This window comes from Zea mays, chromosome 8 (assembly GCF_902167145.1).
Source record: "Zea mays cultivar B73 chromosome 8, Zm-B73-REFERENCE-NAM-5.0, whole genome shotgun sequence".
NCBI classification, from domain to species: Eukaryota; Viridiplantae; Streptophyta; class Magnoliopsida; order Poales; family Poaceae; genus Zea; species Zea mays.
Genome location: NC_050103.1, coordinates 25,983,805 through 26,006,442, shown reverse-complemented (window position 1 = coordinate 26,006,442; position 22,638 = coordinate 25,983,805). Strand labels below are relative to the sequence as shown.

Here is a 22,638-nt window from a genome sequence, read left to right as displayed (position 1 = left end):
TTTATGAAAAGGCAGGTGTTAACTGTGTGATCCAGGGACACCATAGTTATTTACCCTACGCTTTAATCTATCCTAAAAATCATATAAATGCTTGCATTTGTGGATGGAGATAACATGGGTCTTATCGCCTAGGCAGCAAGGCACTCCCTGAGGTCGAGGTGTCTCCCCTATAGCCACAAGAGGGGAGGAGAGAAGGAAGATCGGCCATGTGCCGTGTCTCTTTTTTGTCCTTCCATCCTAGAATTTGTCTCAGGAACTGACAATCAGTGCTAACATTTATATTCTTTACAATTGTATCCCTATTTTTCTAGAATTGTTTGGTCTCCATTCATTGTAAGTGTGGAGTTCGTCCTTAATGTGCTATCGGACCGCTTTCTCTAATGCAATGGTGCCCAGTTCCCCTACATGTTTGAGAAACAAAATGTGTGAGCTGACAGCTTGATTAATCTTGTGCCAGGTTATTGAGTATCGTGGTGAACAAGTTAGACAGCGTGTTGCTGATTTGAGGGAAGCACGGTACCATAGAGAAAAAAAGGATTGCTATGTGAGTTATCATTTATTGTGCTTACATGTATTGCTCCTTCTTCCTATTAGTGCGAAAACAGTTACTTAGAATTTTCTGGTTGCTGTACCTGCTCCAATTTTTGAGGGATTAAAATCTATTTCAAGTTCAACGAAGAGCGCATATATATATATATATATATATATATATATATATATATATATATATATATATATATATATATATATATATATATATATATATATATATATATATATATATATATATATATAGAAGAAAATAGAAACGTGAAGTCTTGAGTTCTGGTGAAAACATAAGAGGCTGCAGAAGCAACTTGTAACAAGAAAGAGCATGACCCTATGTAAGGCTGACACTGAATTTCCATCGACTCTTCTATTACGCTGTGCAGTTGTTCAAGATAAGTGAAGATGTTGTCATCGATGCTACCGGCAAAGGAAACATAGCGCGCCTGATTAATCACTCGGTAAACAGCTATACCTCAGTTTTTCCATCTTCCTTCTTGCCATATGTATAACAGCCCGATAAAATGAGAAGTGAGTTCTCGTTTTGCCCTTCCAGTGTATGCCAAGCTGCTATGCTAGGATCGTGACCGTCAGTGGTGACAGGAGCCAGATCATTCTTATTGCGAAGAGAGACGTCTCTGCCGGAGAAGAGCTGACGTAGTTCCTCAGCCCTGCCAGTATTCTTCCGACACGAGCACAGCTTTCGCAATTTCGTACCCTGGATGGCATCTAATGCTTGCTTCTGGACGTGCAGGTATAACTACCTGTTTGACCCTGACGAGTCCGAAGACTGCAAGGTTCCATGCCTGTGCAAAGCTCCTAACTGCCGTGGATACATGAACTAGGGTGCTGCTAGAAGAGTAAAAACCAATCTAACAAACAAGGACTGAGGCTAACTCCTTACAGAAGCCAAAAGCCGGCCATTTTTTTTTCCTGGAATTCTTTCGGTAGTTTCTCGTTTTCTTATATTACTCACCAGAAGCTTACAATTCGTGGGCTGCACAAGGTTTGGACCATTTTGTTCAGAAATTGCGATTTAGGGCAGCCGTAGGCAGTCATCCATTTGTATATTCTTCCATTGCTGTGATAAGATGGTAAGAATGCTCAAATTTTTTTTTGGTTAAATGAAAATAAGAAAAACTCAGTTTGATTCTATCTATTTCCAATGGCATTTCATTGATCAAATTAATGACTTCATCTCCTATCCAAGGCCATGCAGCTCTATAGAAAGCTATATATATTGAGTCCACCAGGACCCGGAGCTGCATCCCTTTTTCATTTTTTAGTGTATTGAAGATTTCCTAATTATGTGAAAGGGAACAGTTAAGTCGTTAGTGATGTGTACGTCATGGTTGTTGTTGGAGCTCGAACTAAGGTCCTGGAAATCCCGTGAAACTTGAGTGGTGGAGTGGTGAGAGCAAAATACTCTTGGAAGGTTCCAGCAATTTGGTCCGGCGTTGTGGCACATGACTACATGAGACATGTAATTCTATTATTCCAAGTTCTTTTAAGGATAGCTTGTTGGGGAAAAAAATGTGTATTTCTATCTCCTTGAATAGCCCAATCTTTCTTAGTTTATTATTGACTCTTTTCCTACGGAATTCTGCGTGTTTGGTTGGAGTATCATGGTGCTGATGTGTAAGATGAGCTTCAGTTTTATGACCTTGCTGGTTGAGGGGTTTGGTTTGTATGGCAGAGTTGGCTTTCTCTATTGCTGACTTGTTGTGAGCTGTCATCTTTTGAGGCCAAAGGCCAAGAATTTGGTTTTCGGGCCCTAGGGTTTTACCAGTAGATTTGCTCTAACTCTCTTTTGCCACCTTCTAGAAATATTGCTCCGTAATCCACCAGTTTCCAAAGTGGAAAGACATTCTAGTTCTTGGTTCTGTGGAATCGAGTACTTCAAGTATGGGTATGGGAGCATGATCGCTTCGCATCATTGGCAAGTGATAGATAAATTTTAGTAGCGTTGCGATGGTGGGGATCACCATGGCCACACAAGATTGAACAAGCTAGCTATAGGATGTAGTTTGAGCAAGAATGAGCATCATGAACATAGAAGCGATTGAAGTAGGAAGAATTTATGATTTTAGAATTTGCTAAATTGAGGGGGGCGCGTATTCGGTGTCAATCAAATATTGATTTTTTTTTTCGCTACGAAAACCGTGTTTGGCATTGCTGGCCGTGGCCGCTAAGAACTCGTTGTTCGTGTTCGTTGAGCGAGCGGCAGAAAGTGGATAGGTTGCGTGTGGTGTAGCTGCCACCTCCCTGACGGGGACCCACGCGTCAGCTACTTCAGCGGTCAAGCAACTGTAGCCGTAGCCTCCCGCGGTGGAACTGCCGAACCGCCGCCTGGTTCCCTCCTCCGCTGCCTGCTTGCCGCTGGCCTGGTTCCCTCCTCAGCAGCGGCGGGAGCCATTGCTCCCACGCGAGCCTTGCACTGCAAAACACGGGAGGAAAAGAAATCCAGAACCTACCAAACAGCAAAGTGGGTAGAGGCAAGGCAAGAAAAGGATGCGGTTATCTACTCCCGCTCGCACATGCTTCCCATCCACCTTGCCGCCTTCGCAACTACCGCCTCTGCTGCTGCTGCCGTCTCGGCCACCCCACCGTCTCGCGTCCGCCCTCTCTCCCCGCTCGGCGCCGCGGCGCCGCGGGCTCCCTTCCCCTCCTCCGCCCGTGGTCTCCGCCATGCGCCAGCGCGGTCGCCGCAGGGCCGCGCTCCCTCCGGCCGCTGCCGGCGGCGGCGGCGGCGGGGAGCTCGCTGCCCCCGATTCCCAGGAGAAGGTGATGCTTCGCTGGCTTCTCCACTCTACCCGGTTCTGGGCATTTGGGCATCATCGGTTTTGTCCTTCGCGCTGTTTAGTTCACTTCGATTTTTAGTCATCGTAGCAGTGGACTGTTCAGAATCCGTGTCTCCAGGTTTCGGTTCGCGGTGCCACTGGCTCACTGCCACATTGCCTTGTATCGCACCGCTGCATTGATAGATTTCGCTGTGGACTTGTTCGACTGGTGTCAGCTCTGAGGCTGGAGGCCTGGAGCCTGGATGTGTGTGCTAGATGAGAATAAATTTGGTGACCAAGTTGCAGTTTTAGATGTTTACTAGATACATACCTAATTAACCTAAGTTACTCTTCTTCATCAATGAAATTGGCACAATCTCGTGCCTGTTCATTAATGAAAATTAAGCTTAAGTTCAAATTTGGTTGCATAACTATAGTGGCGTAGACTTTCCGTGCTTCAACTGATATGATCATTGTCAAACTTTACAGGCTCTGAGATACATTACCATAGTTTAAATGCAATTCTAGTTTGTGAGTATGTTTTACCGCTGTGCGATTGCTCATCACTCTTTCCTGGAGAAGATGTGGAATAGATTACTTATGTCACTTCTGGTTTGTTTCATGTTAGGAGTCGCTTCTGGTTCGTTGCTATTTGCTAAGTGCTGATGAATGTGAACTTCCCTTTTTGGTGTCTGCAGAGAGGTGGTACAGACCTCAAGACACTAGCTACAAGGTTTTGGAAAGTCGCTGCCCCCTACTGGTGGTCAGAGGATAAAACTCAAGCAAGGCTGAGGCTTGCTGCTGTGTTTGCTCTCACATTAGGAACCACAGGGATTAGTGTTGGATTTAACTTCCTCGGCCGTGACTTCTACAATGCTCTTGCTGGTATAGCTTGGTGTTCTGTTAAAATTGCTATTCTTTTGTAACCTCAGTAGTGACGTTCTGGATAAATACACAAACACAGAATAACCAGCACATTTGATAAGGATACTAATTTAGGATAAGGGGAGGAGGTGTTTCTTTAAAGCACATAAATGGTTATGCATTATAAAAAAATAATTGTCTCAGTTAGATTTCTGTCATCTTTTATCCAGAGGCGAGAATAATGACATTTGGACCATACAAACAAGTCTCCCTATAGCTAAAGGTTCATTTGTGCTATTTAAATTGGTTGTACAATAGCCACTTCGGTTGTTTGTTTATACATGTTTTGTGTTTTCTTTTGCAAGATAAGGATCAAGAGAAGTTTACCACACAACTGCTCTACTATCTGGGTGCCTTTGCTGGAGGAATTCCGGTGAGCATATTGCTGCTCTTTTGTAGGTATTGCTCTTGATGCTGTTAGCCCATTACAATTATTGTACTACCTTGGCAGGAGTAGTAGTGTTAGCATAAAAAAAGAGGTAGACCTAGTGCCAGAGCCTCCCACATGAGTGGGGTTTGGGGAAGGGATAAACCGGGGCAAGCCTCTCCCTCCCTCCGCAAATGTGGACAGGCTGCTTCGAACCCGTGAACTGGTGACTCAGTGAGACAGCTCTCACCACTGCACTAGGCCTACACAACGAAGTGTTAGCATGTGACTAATATTTTAAGTTTAATGCAAATTGCAAAATTCCATTTCCCTACCAGCGACCATTTTGTAACACCAACACGACAACAACAACAGCAATAGAGCCTCAGGGGAGGGACGTAATAACAGTACCAGTATTAACAATAACAAATTAACAAGGACTGATAACCAACTCTTGGTTTGGACATGTGGATTGCTGATTTTCATGCACTCATCACTCCTATCCAAAGATTGTTCTTTGGGTAAATCCCATTCTCTCAAGTTTCTCAGCTTTTCTGTAGCACAATAGTGTACTAATATCTCGAAGGGAACATGGCCAAAGATCTCTGCAATCAACAGTTTACACAAGTGGTTCATATTGAACCCGGAGCTATCTCTATCATGCATAAGCATCCTTAACAATGGTTTGGCTTAATATGCAGTTTCTATTTTATGGAAGCTGTTTGTAGAATCCAAACCACTTCTTTGCCTAGGCTGTCCAGATCCAAGGCTTTGACTTCTCCCCCTAGACATCCCAAAGACACCTTTTAAAAGTTGCTTGCGGTTTTCTTTCCTGAAATCCAGCTGCTTATCTCCTCTTTTTAATAATATGTTTATGCTGAAGCTATAGCACTGAATGTTCTAAATTTCTGCACTGAATGGCTAAGCTGCCACATCCTTAACTTCATCTGTGCTTTCTAGCAGTTCTTATGGGCAATTTTTACGGCTTGTATTTGCATCTATTAATAGACAAACTTACTTCATTTGTTTAATATTCTAGTGTCTTCTATTTCTGTTCGTAAAAACCTAATGTTCTTGTTTTTCAACTCATTGTATCAAAATTTCTTTCGCTGTTATGCAGTTCTTTGTCTTGAGAGACTATGCAAGAGAAACTCTTTCTTTGCGATGGCGATCTTGGATGACAAGTTATTATATGAAGCGTTACTTTAAAAACAGAACTTTTTACAAGATTCAATCTCAATCAATAATTGACAATCCAGACCAAAGGATAAATGATGATCTCAGCGCATTCACTGGAACGGCACTTGCATTCTCTCTCACACTTTTCAATGCTGCTGTGGACTTGGTATCATTCAGCAACATCCTCTATGGAATCTATCCACCATTGTTTATTGTTCTTGTTGTGTACTCTCTTGGGGGTACTGCTATTAGTGTCTTCCTTGGTAAGGTATGTACTTGTCAATCATATATAATTTGCAAAGAATTATGTCAACGCAACCAATAGTTGCTTATGCTTGCTTCAACAGAATTTGGTCAACTTGAATTTCATGCAAGAGAAGAAAGAAGCTGATTTTCGTTACGGACTTGTCCGTGTTAGAGAAAATGCGGAATCGATTGCTTTTTATGGTGGTGAGGAAAATGAGTTACAACTTTTATTGGATCGGTTCAGGAGGGCTTTTGAGAACCTAAGTGTAAGCATTTTTGTACTTTTGTAATCTACTTTTGTTTGTTATTCCTTCATTGTCTTTTTTAGTTTTGAATACATTGCAAACCACGCTAAACTAGTTATCTTTTGGTGATGGTAGATTGGTAGCCATAATGCCATATTAATAGCAGTTGGAATAGAGTATGAAGCTTGGAAACTGACCATAATTAAAACAAACAGAACTTGCTTGTTTTCAGTCCTTTGTCTTCCTAGAAACAAATATTATGTAATTTGCTTGGGATGTTCAAATACGCGAACAGCTCTTAGTTAGCAGAAATATGTTTCATCATTTCCTTTCTCCAAGTGATGTTTGCAATTAGTAAAGCAGATCACTTGTATTTCTATACCCTGGTTTTCTCTGCGACAAGATCTGATAATCATGTAAATCATACCTCTTGGGCAATGAATTTTCTTTTGTAACAATCAAATACAAGTTGTTGATTCTGATATGTAAGAAACCCTAGTGCTTGATGTATTGCATAGTAGATGGAGTACAATATATAGACTCATAGGACCCTAACTCTAATGGGCCGGCAGCCCAACAGTGGTGCCGGCCCACACATGCACACAGATAATTGAACATGATATACTCCAACCACCCAGATTCGAGTCCTCTTCAACTCAAATTTGGGTGGGGAACTGAGCCTGGGGAGGTGTGGGTCTACATCGCTACCACCCAGATTCGAGTCCTCTTCAACTCAAATTTGGGTGAGGAACTGAGCCTGGGGAGGTGTGGGTCTACATCGCTACCACCCAGATTCGAGTCCTCTTCAACTCAAATTTGGGTGCCTCTTTTATTCTTATTTACACGGCACATAATTCTTTGTATGTTGGTTGAGTTCTTTTTACTGTAAGAGTAACTGGCTCTTTATGTGCTCTACTACTGACTTATCACAATTCAGCTGCTCTGTATCTTCATATTTAGCCATAAATTCCTACTGTTAAATATTTTTCCAGGTTGTCCAGTTCATATATTTTATTTTATTATGTACCAGGAATTGCTGATAGCTTCTCGGAATCTGGAGTTTTTCACCAATGGTTATCGATATTTAATTCAGATTCTGCCAGCTGCAGTTGTTGCTCCAATGTACTTCTCAGGGAAAATTGAGTTTGGAGTAATAAACCAATCGGTGTCTGCTTTCAATCATATTCTTAGTGATTTCTCTCTCATTGTTTTCCAATTTCAGTCAATTAGTGCATTCTCAGCAGTCATCGATCGTCTAGGTGACTTCTCCCCTCCCTCCCTCCCTCCCTCCCTTCCTCCCTTCCTGCCTCCATCCCCCCTCCGTTAACGTGGTTAACTGTAAATTCTTTGTAATATAGGTGAGTTTGATGATCTATTGGATGGAAACGAGTCCTCTCAATCATCTCAACGTGATAGCATTGATGGGATCAACATTGTTTTCAAAAGCAGTGGTCCTTGTGTTCCTAGTTCTAATGGATCGCTAACACAGTCTGATCCATGCATGGTTCTGGAAATTCGTAACTTGACATTGTTAACACCAAGAAGTGGAAATGTTCTTATTACTGGCCTCACTATGGAACTAAAAGACAAGGACCACCTACTGGTATTCCATTTCTTTAACTACTTGCACATTCGGCAAAACAAATGTTATCTCTGTACGCTTGACTCATCGCTGAGGTGCTATGCTTTTTTTCACTTTAGGTGATGGGACCTAGTGGAAGCGGGAAGACGTCACTGTTACGTGCTTTGGCTGGCCTCTGGACTAGTGGCACTGGGGAGATCATATACCACGTGAGAGGTTCTACGCAGCTTCAAAAACCAAATCCAAGTTCTGATAAACCATCCAGCATGAATTTAAAGGGCGAAGAAGAATCGTTGCAAAGTTCCAAGCAAAGAAGAGATAATGGCATATTCTTCGTCCCACAAAGGCCGTATATGGTTCTGGGAACACTTCGTCAACAGTTGCTCTATCCTACGTGGACTGAAGAGGTTCAACACTCACCAGATAATGATGATAAAAACTCAGGTAGCCCTTCTCGTTAGTTGTACGATGTCGAACAAAACTACTTAAATCTGTTTGGAGTGTGTTCAGGGGGAAAAAAACTACCAAGTGTACGTGTGAAAGTGCTCGTGGCAGCGTTTTCCTGAAACATGCATATGCATTTATCCTAAATCCTTTTTTTCCTTTCAAAATGAACAGCAGATCCTCTTCCTTTTCTGTCCGAAGTCTCCACATCAGATCTGGTCGGTGCCAAATCCGAGGTGCCCTCGACAGCTGAACTGATCGAAGTCCTTGAGGACGTCAAGCTGGGTTACATATTGCCTCGTTTCAACGGCTTGGACTCTACCCATGACTGGGCCAGTGTTCTTTCGCTGGGGGAGCAGCAGCGTCTCGCGTTCGCCCGGCTGTTACTTGCTACACCCACTTTGGTCCTGCTGGACGAGTCGACAAGCGCACTCGATGAAGCAAACGAGGTAACTGAACTCTAGTTACACTGCTATACTTGTTTTTTTTTGCCTGCTTGTTATTCATAGTCCACCCAGTCGCACAAATGCTTTCACCCCATCATAGAGTAGAAGAAAAGGAAAGGGTTGGTGTTGCTGTAGGACATCCTTTTTTGCATGGACCAAGAACCAGTGTACCCGCACCTACTTTGATGTCAACTCTGACTAGCTTTAGTTGTGTCACAGGCTCATCTATACAGTCAGATTGAAGCTGCCGGCATTACCTACGTAAGCATCGGCCACCGGAAAACACTTCACAAGTTCCACAACAAGGCGCTGTACATTTCCATGTCTGATTCGACGGACACCAATCCACGCAACTGGGAGCTAAAGCCCGCGGACAAGCTTCCAGCTGAGGAGCCATCGCAGTTCCCTTCATGATAATCTCAGCATTTGTACCCCTGGTTGCTGCTTCCTCATTTTTCGTCCGTTATTTGGCCCCCAATCAGAAGTATGGCTCAACTGTAATGTACCGCCATAGTGCTGCAAGCTGAAGTTGGACTGTTTCAGGATGATCGTCAAGGTTGCTGCCATGCATGCTACGACGACCCGGGCCGCCGGACATGATAGCTCTCATGTGCACTCAGACCTTAGAGAACAGAACAGTATAGAATGTACATAACTCGGATGCAAGTACTTATGGTCTTGGTGTTGGTAATCGTTGATCTGTACTACGCTCTTAATGCTCTGATTCTTTTGTTGGATGATGAAGTGCTAGGAATTTCAGTTCTGACTATAGGAGTGTGCTAACTTGGGTCCCCCCCTTTTTTTTTTGTTGCGTTCGCGTGGAATGTTCGATTTAATGGCCCGTAGCAGGCCGTTGGGCGGGGTCTCGAGTGCAACTACGGCCCGCATTCTTCTCGTTCTCTCTCAAAGAAGAAAGAAAGAAAGAAAGAAAGGGAAGTGAAGGCACACCCGTGTTCTTCCCCAATCCATCATCTTGATCCTTGCCCTTGTTGTCCCCCAAATGGTTTATCTGTATGTTGGCCAATCCTTAAATGGCGAGAGGAAGCAGCTGCTCGTCTCCCTCGGCATGTGTGGGTTCATTTCTCTGCATGCATGGCTGCATCCAGCAGCTCGACCAGTGAGTGAGCAGCAAGCAAGCATGTAGTTGTAATCAGATGATTCAGATAAGTAGTCATCGTCACAGTATAAAGGAGAGAGTAATGACTGATGTGGCTGAACCCTCTCATATGCATATTATTGCTCGCTTTATATCTGTATAAATAGATACATGTAGCTATCAAATATGCGCCAGAGAATGCGCCAATCTGCCACAGATAATATATCAAATACACCCCACCCAAATATAACCAAAGGCCACCAGATCAAATACACGTACATATACATATATATATAAATATATACATATACCCGATTACCCGTCATCTTATTAATTTCCACCCGGCCGGGTCGAGATCACATTCTTCTCCCACCGGTTCCGGACTCCCTCTGGCAGTTGAAGTAGACGGCGGCGACCGGCAAGCCGAGGTTGTAGAGCTCGGCGAAGTCGCGGGTGCTGAAGTTCTGCCGCCACCCCGGGGCGTACACCGTCTGCCGGCCGAGCTGCTGGAAGAGCAGAAACACGACCCGGTGGATCCCCAGCACCGGCCGTGGGCTCTCGTAGCACACGACCTCGGTCCCTGCGCGTTCATGGATGTCAAAGCATGGCATTAGCTAGCACTTTGGTTAAGCTCGTTCATGGTTCCTACTGTGTACTAGTACATACCAAAAGATACTCCAGTCGTCGCCGGAATATCAGTGACCAGCCTGCAACAGAAGATCAAAGCGACTTTGAGTTGGCACATCTTTGTATATGGGATGCTATCATCAGATCATGGCTCAGGTTCGAGAAATCTGTTAGATGTATATATATGTGCTGTAACACGTATAGTAGACTCGTACATGTATGTGTGCTATATACATGAAAGGTCACGTACGAACTAGTACTGTGAGGTCTTATGTGCAAGCGAGGTTGCTGGTTCGTTAGATTATGATCTAATCATTAATTACATTTAACACTTAAACATTTCCACCACTAGCTCACGTAGATTTATAGATGACCTCTTAACGAATCACGATCTTATCTATAGTTAGATCGTGATCTTACAGACCAAGAGGCTTGCTTGCATGCTTGTATATAAGATCTGTTTGTTTGTCAGCGTGGTATATCGCGAGTTCAAGATTCTAAGAGAAGTTGCTGTAATTGAACTGGACTGACCCAGGAAATCTATAGTATGTCCCCAAAATATAATGCTAGCAAGGTCTTGCCGTTTTGCACATCAGCATATGTGTATAGGCTGGCCGGTGACTTTGTAACTATAGATGTATTTGAGTTACAGGTACGATTGTGATAAAGATGATATTTGCAGGTGAATCTATAGAAACAAAATACAGCAGAAGAATCCAAGATATTGGTCGCCACTGTTCAAAGAACTCTTGTGTTTCAGGTGATGCGGCGTATCATCATTAATTCATTAGATAATGGGCATGTTTGGTTCAGCTTTTTTCTGACCAGCTTTTCTGAAAATCTAGCTGTGGGGAGAATCTGGCTGTGGGGAGAATCTGAGTATCATTACGATTACGTGTGGAGGAAGATAAAGTCGTTCATAGGGCTCAGGATCTAGAAAGTGACGGATTCCTACTATTACAACGACTCAACCGATTATGTGTTTATGTTGATTTTGGATGGTTTTTGCCCCAGCGAATTTTATAGAAGCTGGCTGAAAAGCTGAGCGTTTGGCGGTCTGTAGCAGCTTTTGGTGGCCAGAAGCTGCCAGAAGCCGAAACAAACAGGCACAATATTTGAATTCTCGCCTTGAACAGTTATAAAATCAAACTAACTAGGAGCTACTTAAAGCTAGGTGGTGCATGTCAACACCAAAACAAGTGTGCACACGGATCTTCTAATAATCTGTCCTATCAATCAGCTTTATGTCATTATTGTATGTTAGCGCTTTGCAGTCTTTCAGTTTTATTCTTTTCTTTTGTTGAAGAAATATAGCCTGCTTCAGTATCTTTTTTCTAAAGAAAAATATTTTCCTTATGAGACAGTACTAACTAATTACAGTTAAATGCCATTAAAGTTCAATTCTCCACATCGCTCAAATTACTCCGGTAGTAAATTAACAATGGAAAACTAAATAAGGGCTAGTTTGACAACTCCATTTTTCTAAGGCATTCTTATTTTTGCAAGGGAAAATGAAATAATTTTCCTTAGTAAAATAAAAATCCCTTGAAAATAAAATGGTGTTGCCAAGTTAACCATAAATATAAATTTTATCGAGATGTGAACTTCTGCCAAGAGAAAATGAACTCATTTTCTTTAGAAAAACGAAAATCTATTGGAAAAATGGTCCTTGAGCTAGCTAGTTGATGAACGGAAAATGAGTATAGTGATATGGCTTCGTTGGGGAGTCCAACTTTGACTCCATTGGGCTCTAGCCCTGCGCGGCATTGAAGTGTCATGATAAGGAGTAAGTACTATGGGTTTTTTTTCCTAAGAGGCGTTTAGCTACTTTGTAAAAAAAATCTATTTTAAATAACATGATTTAGTAGTTCCTATAGTATTATATTTATAGTATTTTTAGAGTACTTGAAACTCCACTCCAAACCAAAGCTTTTGTTTATAGCTAGCTTCTAACATATGCATACTAGATATCATGATTTGAGATACTTTATCTACAAATAAGTGTTGCTTAAAGAGATGTAAAAAAATATCATAGTTGTGTCATAACATTTTAAAACCAGTATTCTAAAATCATAGTTTTAAAATACTTTGCTTTCGAACACACCCTTAAGTTGGCTCATGGATATACAAGGGGCTCTAGCTTGTGGCCTGCGCCTACTCTCTAACGGCTAGGTCGTTGCTGTCGTTTTTTGGGCCATAGATGAGTCTCTTTATGTTTTTGTGTTTTCGTCCTCCATGAGTAGTGTCCTTGTATTTTGATCAGTTCCCAAACCTTTACTCTTCTTCTTAATATACTAATATGCAACTCTCCTGCGTATTTATATATAAGGTGCTCTTTTAGTGGTGCTTTGTCCAAATACCTTGACATATATATACACGAGACCTTCTATCTAATGGCTAGTTTGGAAACTTAAATCCCTCTGAGATTCCTGAGGATTTGAGGGGTGGAAATTAGCTTAATTTTCTCCTTAATTCCCGAAAATCCCAGAAGGGATTTAAGTTTCCAAACTAGTCGTAAAGAGACTTTCGAGACGAATTGTCGGTGACTCACTCGGAACGAGAAACTGACCGAAATTGTCATCTTCTAGTTAGTGCTTCACAAAATCAGCTCGTTACTCCTTCGTTGATTCAGTTTTCTTTGCCCTTGGGCCTCTAAAAATTGTCAATTTTATTTTTTGTGGTTGGCTATCCACAATAGATGCTGAAAAAGGACAACCTAGTTAGGTGGAGAGGGATTCCACACTTAGAACATACCTAGTGCCTTAAAACAATTTACTACTTTAAAATATAGGGTTTAACTCATAAAAAACAACACCAATGTCCTATTTACAATTTTTTATCAATAAATATAGGGCACATCTGTAAGTGATCCAAACACACTACACCCAAGATTAGTGTCCTATTCTTGTTTTCTACATCATCTTCAACCTTTTCTTTCCTAACAATGTAATTATTTTTTAAAATATATAATATGGGGCTTAACTGTTGAAGTTTAATTTGTTTTTAGTGTTCTAAACACTTTAAATGTAGTATTTTGATTTTTGGTACACTATTTTGATGCACCTTGTCGGAGATGCTCATGTGATCAAGAAGAGGACAACATGCAACACATTTCCATCTCATGTGTGTTTTACTAGATATGTGTTCTACATGTTTTAACAAGTAGATCCCTAAGCATTCTTGTCCAAGTTTTGTGGATGTTGTGTTCATTTATTGCCTCCTAGGTAGATTAAGGTTGATTCCTTGGTGGACCAGATGCTAAAGAAGGGTTTGAATTCACTAATTGTTCTCTTGGATGACTTGCAAGCGTTGGAAAGATTGTGTCTTCAGTTAGACTAATGTCCAATATTACTTGTTACTTATTGCTAGTGAGGAGGCACATCTTTGAGGTTTGACTGGTGCTAGGGACTTTTTGCAGCAGGATGCTTGATTTTGGGCCTACATTTTGTTTAGGGGATAATTTACCTTTTCAAGTGGTGATAATGTTATCTAATATGTTATTGGGTGTGTCTGTCTTATGTGTAGGGGAAGGGTGGGGAGTCTTACGCTTACTTCTCCTTGATGTGATATTATAACTCTTACCACCCTATGGCATACACTTATCTATTTCGTTGGCTTGTTCTCCAAAAATATATGAATAGGAAATGAGACCTTTTATCCTACTTCATACTCCCTCTACTCAAAATAGAAAGCACAATTTTGACTCCTTAAGTCTTCGAGTGCACACTATGACCATTCATTTTCTCTACAAATATATCATTAGAATGTATTTATGTACACAAATATAATGTTACAAGTTTTGTACTATAAACTTTTTATACAATTGGGCCAATTATTGATCAAAGATAATAAAGTTCAATGTTTAAAATACACTCATGTCTCATGTTTCGATATTGTTTTGAATGAAATGCAGGAACTCTGCATATCCATTAATGGGGAAAGAGTTTAGAAAACAAGAAACAAGGTCCGAGGACTGGATACAACATCGCCTAACACACACGGTGGGAGGAACATTTCCAGCAGACCCACATAGAGCAGGTAGTTGCTAAGGGGCTGCAACAACCCAATTATAAGGTAGATATAGCCCCCCTAAAACTTAAAACATCCTCTTTGATCCTCAAGGCTACCCGGATAGGGTTTAGAGAGCTATTTTTGAAGATCCTCTGGTTTCTCTCCTTCCATAGGTTCCATAGAGTGTATACCACAATGTCGTTGAACTCACGCTTTTGGGTTTTTGGGAGTGGGGATGACGCTGCTTCCCACCGGTCCTTAATGTTAGAGGAGTGAGCCAAGTCTGCCTAGGCACAGAGGGTCATACCTTTCCAAGCTAGAATATAATCCTGCACAACACGAGCGAAACGATAATGGAAATAGAGAGAAGGCCAATCTCTAGTAGGGCTGGGCATTTGGTCTATTAGGGTGATTTGATTCAGTCTATTCGGATTTTTAAAATTTCGAGTTCTAAAAAACGAGAACCAAAATTTTCAAAATAATTTTGGGAATCGAACCCGAATAGACACACAATTTCGGTTCGGTCTATTCGTCCACCGTATAGATCAAATAGTAGAGACTAGCGTCTTTTGTTAATATATATAAATATAAATATAATGAATAGTTAATTTGAAGTACTATTATTACAACATGTTACTATAAAAAATAGCATATAGAGATATATATACCATCATTAAGATGACATCATAATTTTTAGCTAATAAGTTCATAAATCACATAATAATATCATCACATACTAATAGTTTTTTATATTTTGGGTTATTCGGTCTATTTAGGTTTTAAAGGCTAGGAACCGAACCCAAACTAATACCTCGAAATATAGTACATGTAGGAACCGAACCTGAACCTCAAAACCCAAATAGATCGATAATTTGGTTTATTCGGGTTCGAGTTCGGGTTTGGTTTTTGGTTTTAAAATGCCCACCCCTAGTCTCTAGGGACCCATTGTAGAGGGTGCGACTCGGATGGTGTGGCCATCCCCTAGTGGCAAGATTGTAGAGGGAGCGACTTGGATGGTGTGGCCAGCCCCTAGTGGCAAGATTGTTCATAGTGAGGAGCTTGTCCTGTAGAAGAATCCAAGGACAAACCTTACATGTTGGGTCAACCCTTACCTCCCATACAAGACTAGATTTGATGTGGCTGCAAGATTTGATGGATTGCACTTTGTAGGCTAAATTAACTATGAAGACACTGTCAAGGCTCCATTTCCATGTAATGGAGTTCGAGACCTACAGTTGAAGATAAAAATCTTGGAGTCTAATCCAAAGGGAGACAAATTCTTCAATTTGAACCGACAATGTGATCTTGCTTCTCAAAGACCCGATCCAATTCCCACCATTGAACTCACAGGCAACCGACCTATTCTTTCTTGGGACTAGCTCTAAGAGGTGTGGTGCTAGGTTTCTTGGTGCGATGCCATCAAGGCAACTGCTCATGTTTCGAGTAGGAGTATGAAGTAATTGTATCCACTAGTCTCCCTTGAGTACAAATATTAAACCAATGGTTTAAAGCATCTTCACCAAATCTCTTAGTGTGTGTTTGGTTCAAGGGTCTCATTAGGTCAAGTAGGGTCAAACCCATTTTTGAGAGATAGGGGGTTGGGTTCATTAAGCAAAAAGAATATTCCTCATAGATATGGATTCATCCAATTCATTCGATTCAAGTGGAGCTAATGAACCCACGTCAGGGGCACGTGCGGACGTAGCAAAGCGATGATGGGTCGAGTTCGAGGGTGAGCACGATGATGATCGATGAGGGGTGGTGGTGGCACATAGACCCAACTCCGGTGGTGTAGGCCAAGCTCGAGCACCCGTTGGTGCTAGTGAGGGGTGGCGATTTGGCTGTGGCAAACAGGGACGACACAATGAGCAGCGTAGCTTAAAAACTATGGATGCAGGGCACGATGTAGGAGTTGTGGCAATCGGGCGGTGTGGTACAAGGGTTCCAACCACGTGACATAATGGGGGTATGATGAGCATGATTAGGGAAGAAGGTAGAGCAGGGAAGAGAAAGAGAATGTCACTTGGGATCCATGTGTTAGATTCTCAATCTACATCTATTTCCCAATGAACCAAACATAAAACCTAGAATGACCCCATCCCTCTAACCAAACGTGAGATGAGGTCCACCCAACTAAAAAACTAGGATAGAGGTTAACTATCCCATGTGGTTCCTAAAGCACACACACTTATATCACATCTCAAATACATTATTTTAAAAGAGTATCTTAAAATTAATTTAGGATAAGAGTTAAGAGGGCACTATTGTAGTAGATTTCCTAAAATTCGCTTCCTATATTTCTTTAGGCCGGGATAGATAAGGGAGGGTCGTTTCTTTTATTTAGGAGAAATAATGTATATATCTCTTAAAATTATAGATATAGGAAATAAGATAGAAGATCTTTTGTAGTGCCTCCTCTTTTAAAATGCACACCCTCTTCTAAAATGTTACTCCATCCATTTTTTTATTTGTCACGTTTTAGTTTAAAAATAAACTAGCGGGCGACAAATATTCGAGAACGGAGGTAATATTTTTTTAATATAGGAGACCAGATAGATATATGATATGGTGATGCTCTTATACGGCTACTCATGGTTTAGGAATTTGATGTTTCCAAAGAATTATGGATGGCGGACACGTACGTACGTTATGATATTGGTGCATCTACAGATTATCTACTTCATTTTTTCTACACAGATGGTATATGGGTATTGGTGTTAACTAAATCTAATGCATACGACTAGCCTAAAAGATGTCTGGAATGAGTTACCATCTCAAATAATTTGCCTGGGAAAATAAAAGGCATGGTTGCTATTGTGTGCCTTAAAAGCTAGCTAGTAATACATCAGATCATGTGGTTGTAACATGCGTCTATATCTTCCACAGTTCTGTACAAATATTTGAAATTGCAGAAACTAACATTCTAATCCGTTCTTTTTTATTTGTCCCGTTTTAGTTGAAAAATGAACTAGCCAGCGACAAATATTCGAGAATGGAGGTAATAACTAACTACACATATATAGCGCGAAGAACAAGTCGAATAGATATTTGATATTGTATCTGTGATCAGGGCAGTTAGTAACATCTTTACTCTTAATCGGGATAATGTTTCTACAAATGCGCCCAGGTAGATATCTAATGTCATTCACAACTAAATAGTAGTTTGCTTGCATATATTATTGATCTCTAGAACTGGAAAGGGAGGCTGGTGGACTCTGGATTAGTTTATTTATATCATGCTAGTACACAGTACTACCTACCGTACGAGGTGGAGAATGTAGACAAGATCCTGACAGTACGTGTGTTGTAGCATGCTGAAAGAGACGGGAAGTGGACAGTACGTGTGTTACCATATGCAATGTATATATGTATGTATATATGAAAAATATTTTGCATTTTTAAGAAATAGTTTCTTATATATGTACATTTATGATATATATATATATATATATATATATATATATATATATATATATGTCTCCATGTAGTACATATAAATAAAGTATATGGTCAAACTAAATTATCTACAATAGTATGATCAAATATGCAAGTGCATATAAAGTATATGAGTATGTAATTATGCTTACTTTATATACGATTAAGAATATAGGTTCATTTCAAAAAAATATGTAGTAAGATTTAAAATAGCTTAGACTGATAAATAGATAATTATATATGTACCGAGATCGTTTATTCTAAGGTCATGCTTGCTGCAGAGAAGCAAAGCAGCGAAGCATGCAGTTTGTTTTGTAGACTAGTACGTGGATGGAAACGGATATGCGGCTAGCTAGCTACTAGTAGTAGTAGATTACCAGTGCAGGTACTCCCTGAGGTTGGGATCGCTGGGGCTCGGCGCATCAGGATCTACCATCACCTGCAGATCAGAATTAGTCAGATTCAGGCATGCGGTTTAAGCTGGCTGATGGCTTGGAATCGTGTACAACACGCACGCATGTACTGTCTGTCTATAGTAGGGATGCAGTGGATGAATATAATGAGAAGATCGAGTGAACGGACTGTTACGTACGAGGGTGTAGAAGGTGCGCATGTCGGGTCCGCCGACCTCGACGCGCGGCTGGTCGGCGATGGCGGAGGGCCTGAGCTCGCAGCCGTTGGAGACCTCGCGCGCGGCGTAGGCGACGCGGAGCGGCACCCGGCGCACGAAGGGGTCCACCACGTCGCCGATGATGCGGCCCACCACCAGCGGATCCCCACGCTGCATGGCCGGGCAGAGCTCCTCCTCGATCCTAGCTAGCTAGCTTGCCCAGGGAAGAAGGCAGGCGAGCGAGCGAACGAGCGAGCTCAGCAGGTTGCTATTTCCTCACGCGACTGGTGGGCGAGGTTTAGCAGTAGTAGCAGCAGCTGGCAGAGCGGGCGCGCGTGCGGCAGACGGGGGGCCGTGGTCGTCCCTCGTCCGCTGCTGATTGGACGGGGGGTGGGGGTGATTGTGTCGTCGTCCGTCGTCGATGCGCAGCGCAGCCCAGCCGCGGGCGGCGAGTGGAGTGGGGGAATCGACCGGCCGGCCGGCGCGCGGGGCGTCCGTCCATCCGGTGGGCTCTGCTTGCTGGGTGGGTGCAAGGAAAGGCGGGGTGGGGGAACGGCCGCGGGCGGGTCAGACGGAAATGGACTGTCCCTGCTGCTGACCGCTGTTTGCTAGCTCGTCTAGGAAAGGGAGGGGGCCCCCGGCCCCTCCTCCTGCCCTGCCCAGGATTAGTAAGGAGTAGCTAGTATCTGTTAGTTTTTAGCCAGCTAATTTTTTTTAATACATAACCCATCAGTCAAAACAAATTCTCTTCTCCACCCCCGCTTATAGATGGTCCAATGAGTCGTGCTAAATAAGTCGACACTAAATACAACACGATTCATACTGTTGTAGCATGATACTACACGATTCACATAGTACATATGTGTCAATACAGTAAAAGATCCAATGTCGTATCGAGGTTGTCACCCCATCACAATGGCCTAGCCGCCTAGCACGAACACAACACGACAACATGCTTAGACTAACCGATGGTATGTAAAGGTGATTTATGTTGTGTACATGTGATTATGAATTATGATTTCTTATAATTTTAAATATGATAGATCCGGTCTATATTGGTATAAATATTTATATTTTTACATTATATTTGTAATCTTTACACTATTTCATATTTTTTTGACTGTATAGATAGGCACCGACAATACTAGGTGTTAGAGCAAGTATAATAAATTGATATAAACGAAGTATAAGAGATATCACGTCAGATTTATGGTGACATAAAAACAAGAGGAGTGGAGAGAGAGAGAAAATAGGTAGCTTCTATGTTCGGTTGCGGCTTGCTGCAGCTTTAATTCGACTACGGTTTCTACAATAGTTTGTCTCTATGGAGAGTTATTATATGAGTAGGTATTTAGTTAACTATATACGACATATTAATATCATAAAACCTGTCATTAGCTATATTATTAAACTTGCTCTTTGGTGTCATATACTGCTAAAACTTTTGGCCATGTATGGCACCACTGCCCACTGTAGGGATAGATAGATACTGTTCCATTGAGAAGCTTGACTGCTTGAGGAGCGAGCAGCTAGAGAGGTAGCTGACGGCTGACGAGACAGCGGAGCGGATGGGTGGCCGGGTGCATGGGATTGGAGGACGTACAGCTATCAGCCCCGTCATGTCTCCCCCGCTCTGTCGAGTTCCCATTGGCCGCCCGCCAGACTTTGCTGGCCCACCACGACCACGGCGCGGTAACAGTAACCGCAACACGACGTACGCGCCCGGGACGTCGACACCCGTTTACCAATTACCCCGCACCGCACAGTAAGTACTAAGTAAGCAAGTGGTAAATAATAATAGCGGTCGTAGAAAAAACAAGATGGGTTGACGTGTCGATCTCCTGCGGTGCCTGTCCTGTCCTGGCTTCGATTCCGGTGGAGGGCGAACGATCGAGGTTATTATTGGGTGACATGCGCTAATCATGTGTTCAGTGTGCACTTTTATCCTAATTAGACTAGGTTGTAGACGTGACCCGTTACAACATCTCTAATTACGCCGATCGAGCCGTGGACGAGCAGTCCACTGGTTCGTTCAGAAAAGCTCAAGAATGAGCCAAATAACGTCAACAACACACAAGATTTTCTAGTACTCGACAACGAGCGTGACAAGGCCGGGTGGTGGAGGGAATAAGGCAGCACTAGTACACAGAAGCTCTATAGTGGCGGTCCTAAAGCTATTTGCACTGGCGTTTTTCAGTGCCGCCAGTGCTAGGTGCCAGTAGAAATCGGGCTTTTTCACAGGCGGTTGTTCGTCAGCCGTCAGTGTAAATATCTTTAGCACTGACGGTTTTATTTAGCAGCCCGCCAGTGTAAATATCATTAGCACTGGCGGTTTGCTTAAGAAACCGCATGTGGAAATATTATTATCACTGGCGGTGTCTTAAGCAGCCCCGCCTATGAAAAAATATTGTCTCCACATGCGGTTTCTTAAGAAAACCACCAATGCTATTAGCACTGACGGTTTTCTTTAGCAGCCCGCCAGTGTAAATATCATTAGCACTGGCGGTGTCTTAAGCAGCCCGCCTATGAAAATGTTGTCTCCACATGCGGTTTCTTAAGAAAACCGCCAGTGCTGATATTATTAGCACTGTCGGTTTTCTTAAGTAGCCTGCCAGTGTAAATATATTTAGCACTGGCGGTTTACTTAAGAAACTGCATGTGGAAACATCATTTTCACAGGCGGACTGCTTAAGACACCGCCAGTGGAAAGATTATTATCACTGGCGGTTTTCTTTAGCTGCCCGCCAGTATAAGTTTCCTGCCTTTTTTCAAATTTTCAAACAAAACTGAATTTTCACTGGCGGGCTGCTTAAGAAAACGCCTGTGGAAACATTATTATCACTGGCGCTTTTCTTTAGCAGCTCGCGAGTGAAAATAATATTAGCATTGGCGGTCTGCTTACCATTTCAAACAAAACTGAATTTTATACATCAAAACTGAATTTTATACACAGATCTGTTTACAATTGTCGGGGACCATAATTAGGGGTACCCTCAAGGCTCCTAATTCTCAGCTGGTAACCCCCATCAGCATAAACCTGCAAAGGCCTTATGGGTGCGACTAAGTCAGGGATCAGTCCGTTCGAGCGACTCGATCACGCCTCGCCCGGGCCTGACCTCGGACAAGGGCAGCCGACCCCGGAGGATTTCCGTCTCGCCCGAGGCCCCCCTCCAACAGCGAACGTATTTCCGGCTCGCCCGAGGCCCTGCCTTCGCTAAGAAGCAACCCTGACCAAATCGCCGCCCCAACCGACCAAATCGCAGGGGCATTTAATGCAAAGGTGGCCTGACACCTTTATCCTGACGCACGCCCCCCAGCCGGCAGAGCCGAAGTGACCGCCGTCACTTCGCCGCTCCACTGACCGACCTGACAGAAGGACAGCGCCGCCTGCGCCACTCCGACTGCGGTGCCACTTGACAGAGTGAAACTGACAGGCAGTCAGGCCCTGCCGAAGGCATCATAGGAAGCTCCGCTCCGCCCGACCCAGGGCTCGGACTCGGGCTAAGTCCCAGAAGACGGCGAACTCCGCTCCGCCCGACCCAGGGCTCGGACTCGGGCTAAGTCCCGGAAGACGGCGAACTCCGCTCCGCCCGACCCAGGGCTCGGACTCGGGCTAAGACCCGGAAGACGGCGAACTTCGCTCCGCCCGACCCAGGGCTCGGACTCGGGCTAAGTCCCGGAAGACGGCGAACTCCGCTCCGCCCGACCCAGGGCTCGGACTCGGGCCCAGCCCCAGAAGACGACGAACTCCGCTCCGCCCGACCCAGGGCTCGGACTCGGGCTCAGCCCCAGAAGACGACGAACTCCGCTTCGCCCGACCCCAGGGCTCGGACTCCGCCCTGGCCTCAGCCGACGGCCTCCGCCTCGCCCGACCCAGGGGCTCGGACTCGACCTCGGCCACGGAAGACAGACTCGACCTCGGCTTCGAAGGAGCTTCCACATCGCCCAACCTAGGGCGCAGACCAGCCACGTCAACAGGAGGCGCCATCATCGCCCTACCCCGAGCTGACTCGGGCCGCAGGAAACAAGACCGGTGTCCCATCTGGCTCGCTCCGCCAGATAGGCAATGATGGCGCCCCGCATACTCTGTGACGACGGCG

The 22,638-nt window shown here is 43.4% G+C and overlaps 2 protein-coding genes across 3 annotated transcripts; one reads left to right on the top strand and one right to left on the bottom strand.

Annotated features, from left to right (window-relative positions):
• The first annotated feature begins 3,091 nt into the window (after positions 1–3,091).
• On the top strand, positions 3,092–9,474 carry LOC100279858 (uncharacterized). Its single transcript, NM_001152811.1, is given in 10 exon segments — positions 3,092–3,330; positions 4,025–4,211; positions 4,556–4,623; positions 5,738–6,064; positions 6,144–6,308; positions 7,318–7,546; positions 7,646–7,890; positions 7,989–8,313; positions 8,488–8,762; positions 8,979–9,474. Coding segments are annotated over 5 exon segments (1,179 nt in total). The 5' UTR covers positions 3,092–3,330; positions 4,025–4,211; positions 4,556–4,623; positions 5,738–6,064; positions 6,144–6,308; positions 7,318–7,407; the 3' UTR covers positions 9,174–9,474.
• A 485-nt stretch (positions 9,475–9,959) lies between these two features.
• ZCN14 (protein) lies at positions 9,960–19,195 on the bottom strand. 2 transcript variants are annotated; one of them, XM_008655987.4, is made up of 5 exons: positions 18,521–19,195; positions 18,306–18,367; positions 17,754–17,807; positions 10,522–10,562; positions 9,960–10,435 (listed from the first exon to the last, which is right to left on the bottom strand). In XM_008655987.4, the coding sequence occupies exons 1-5, from the start codon at positions 18,713–18,715 to the stop codon at positions 10,212–10,214; spliced, it is 576 nt and encodes a 191-aa protein (XP_008654209.1). In that variant the 5' UTR covers positions 18,716–19,195; the 3' UTR covers positions 9,960–10,211.
• Between the last annotated feature and the right edge of the window lie 3,443 nt (positions 19,196–22,638).

Bases quoted from the DNA above. Each gene is read 5' to 3' on its own strand.
- ZCN14 (XM_008655987.4), bottom strand. From the start codon at position 18,715: ATGCAGCGTGGGGATCCGCTGGTGGTGGGCCGCATCATCGGCGACGTG. The intron at 18,368-18,520 runs GTACGTAACAGT...TCTGATCTGCAG, and splicing joins TGCGCACCTTCTACACCCTC to GTGATGGTAGATCCTGATGC. The intron at 10,436-10,521 runs GTATGTACTAGT...ATGAACGCGCAG, and splicing joins GACGACTGGAGTATCTTTTG to GGACCGAGGTCGTGTGCTAC.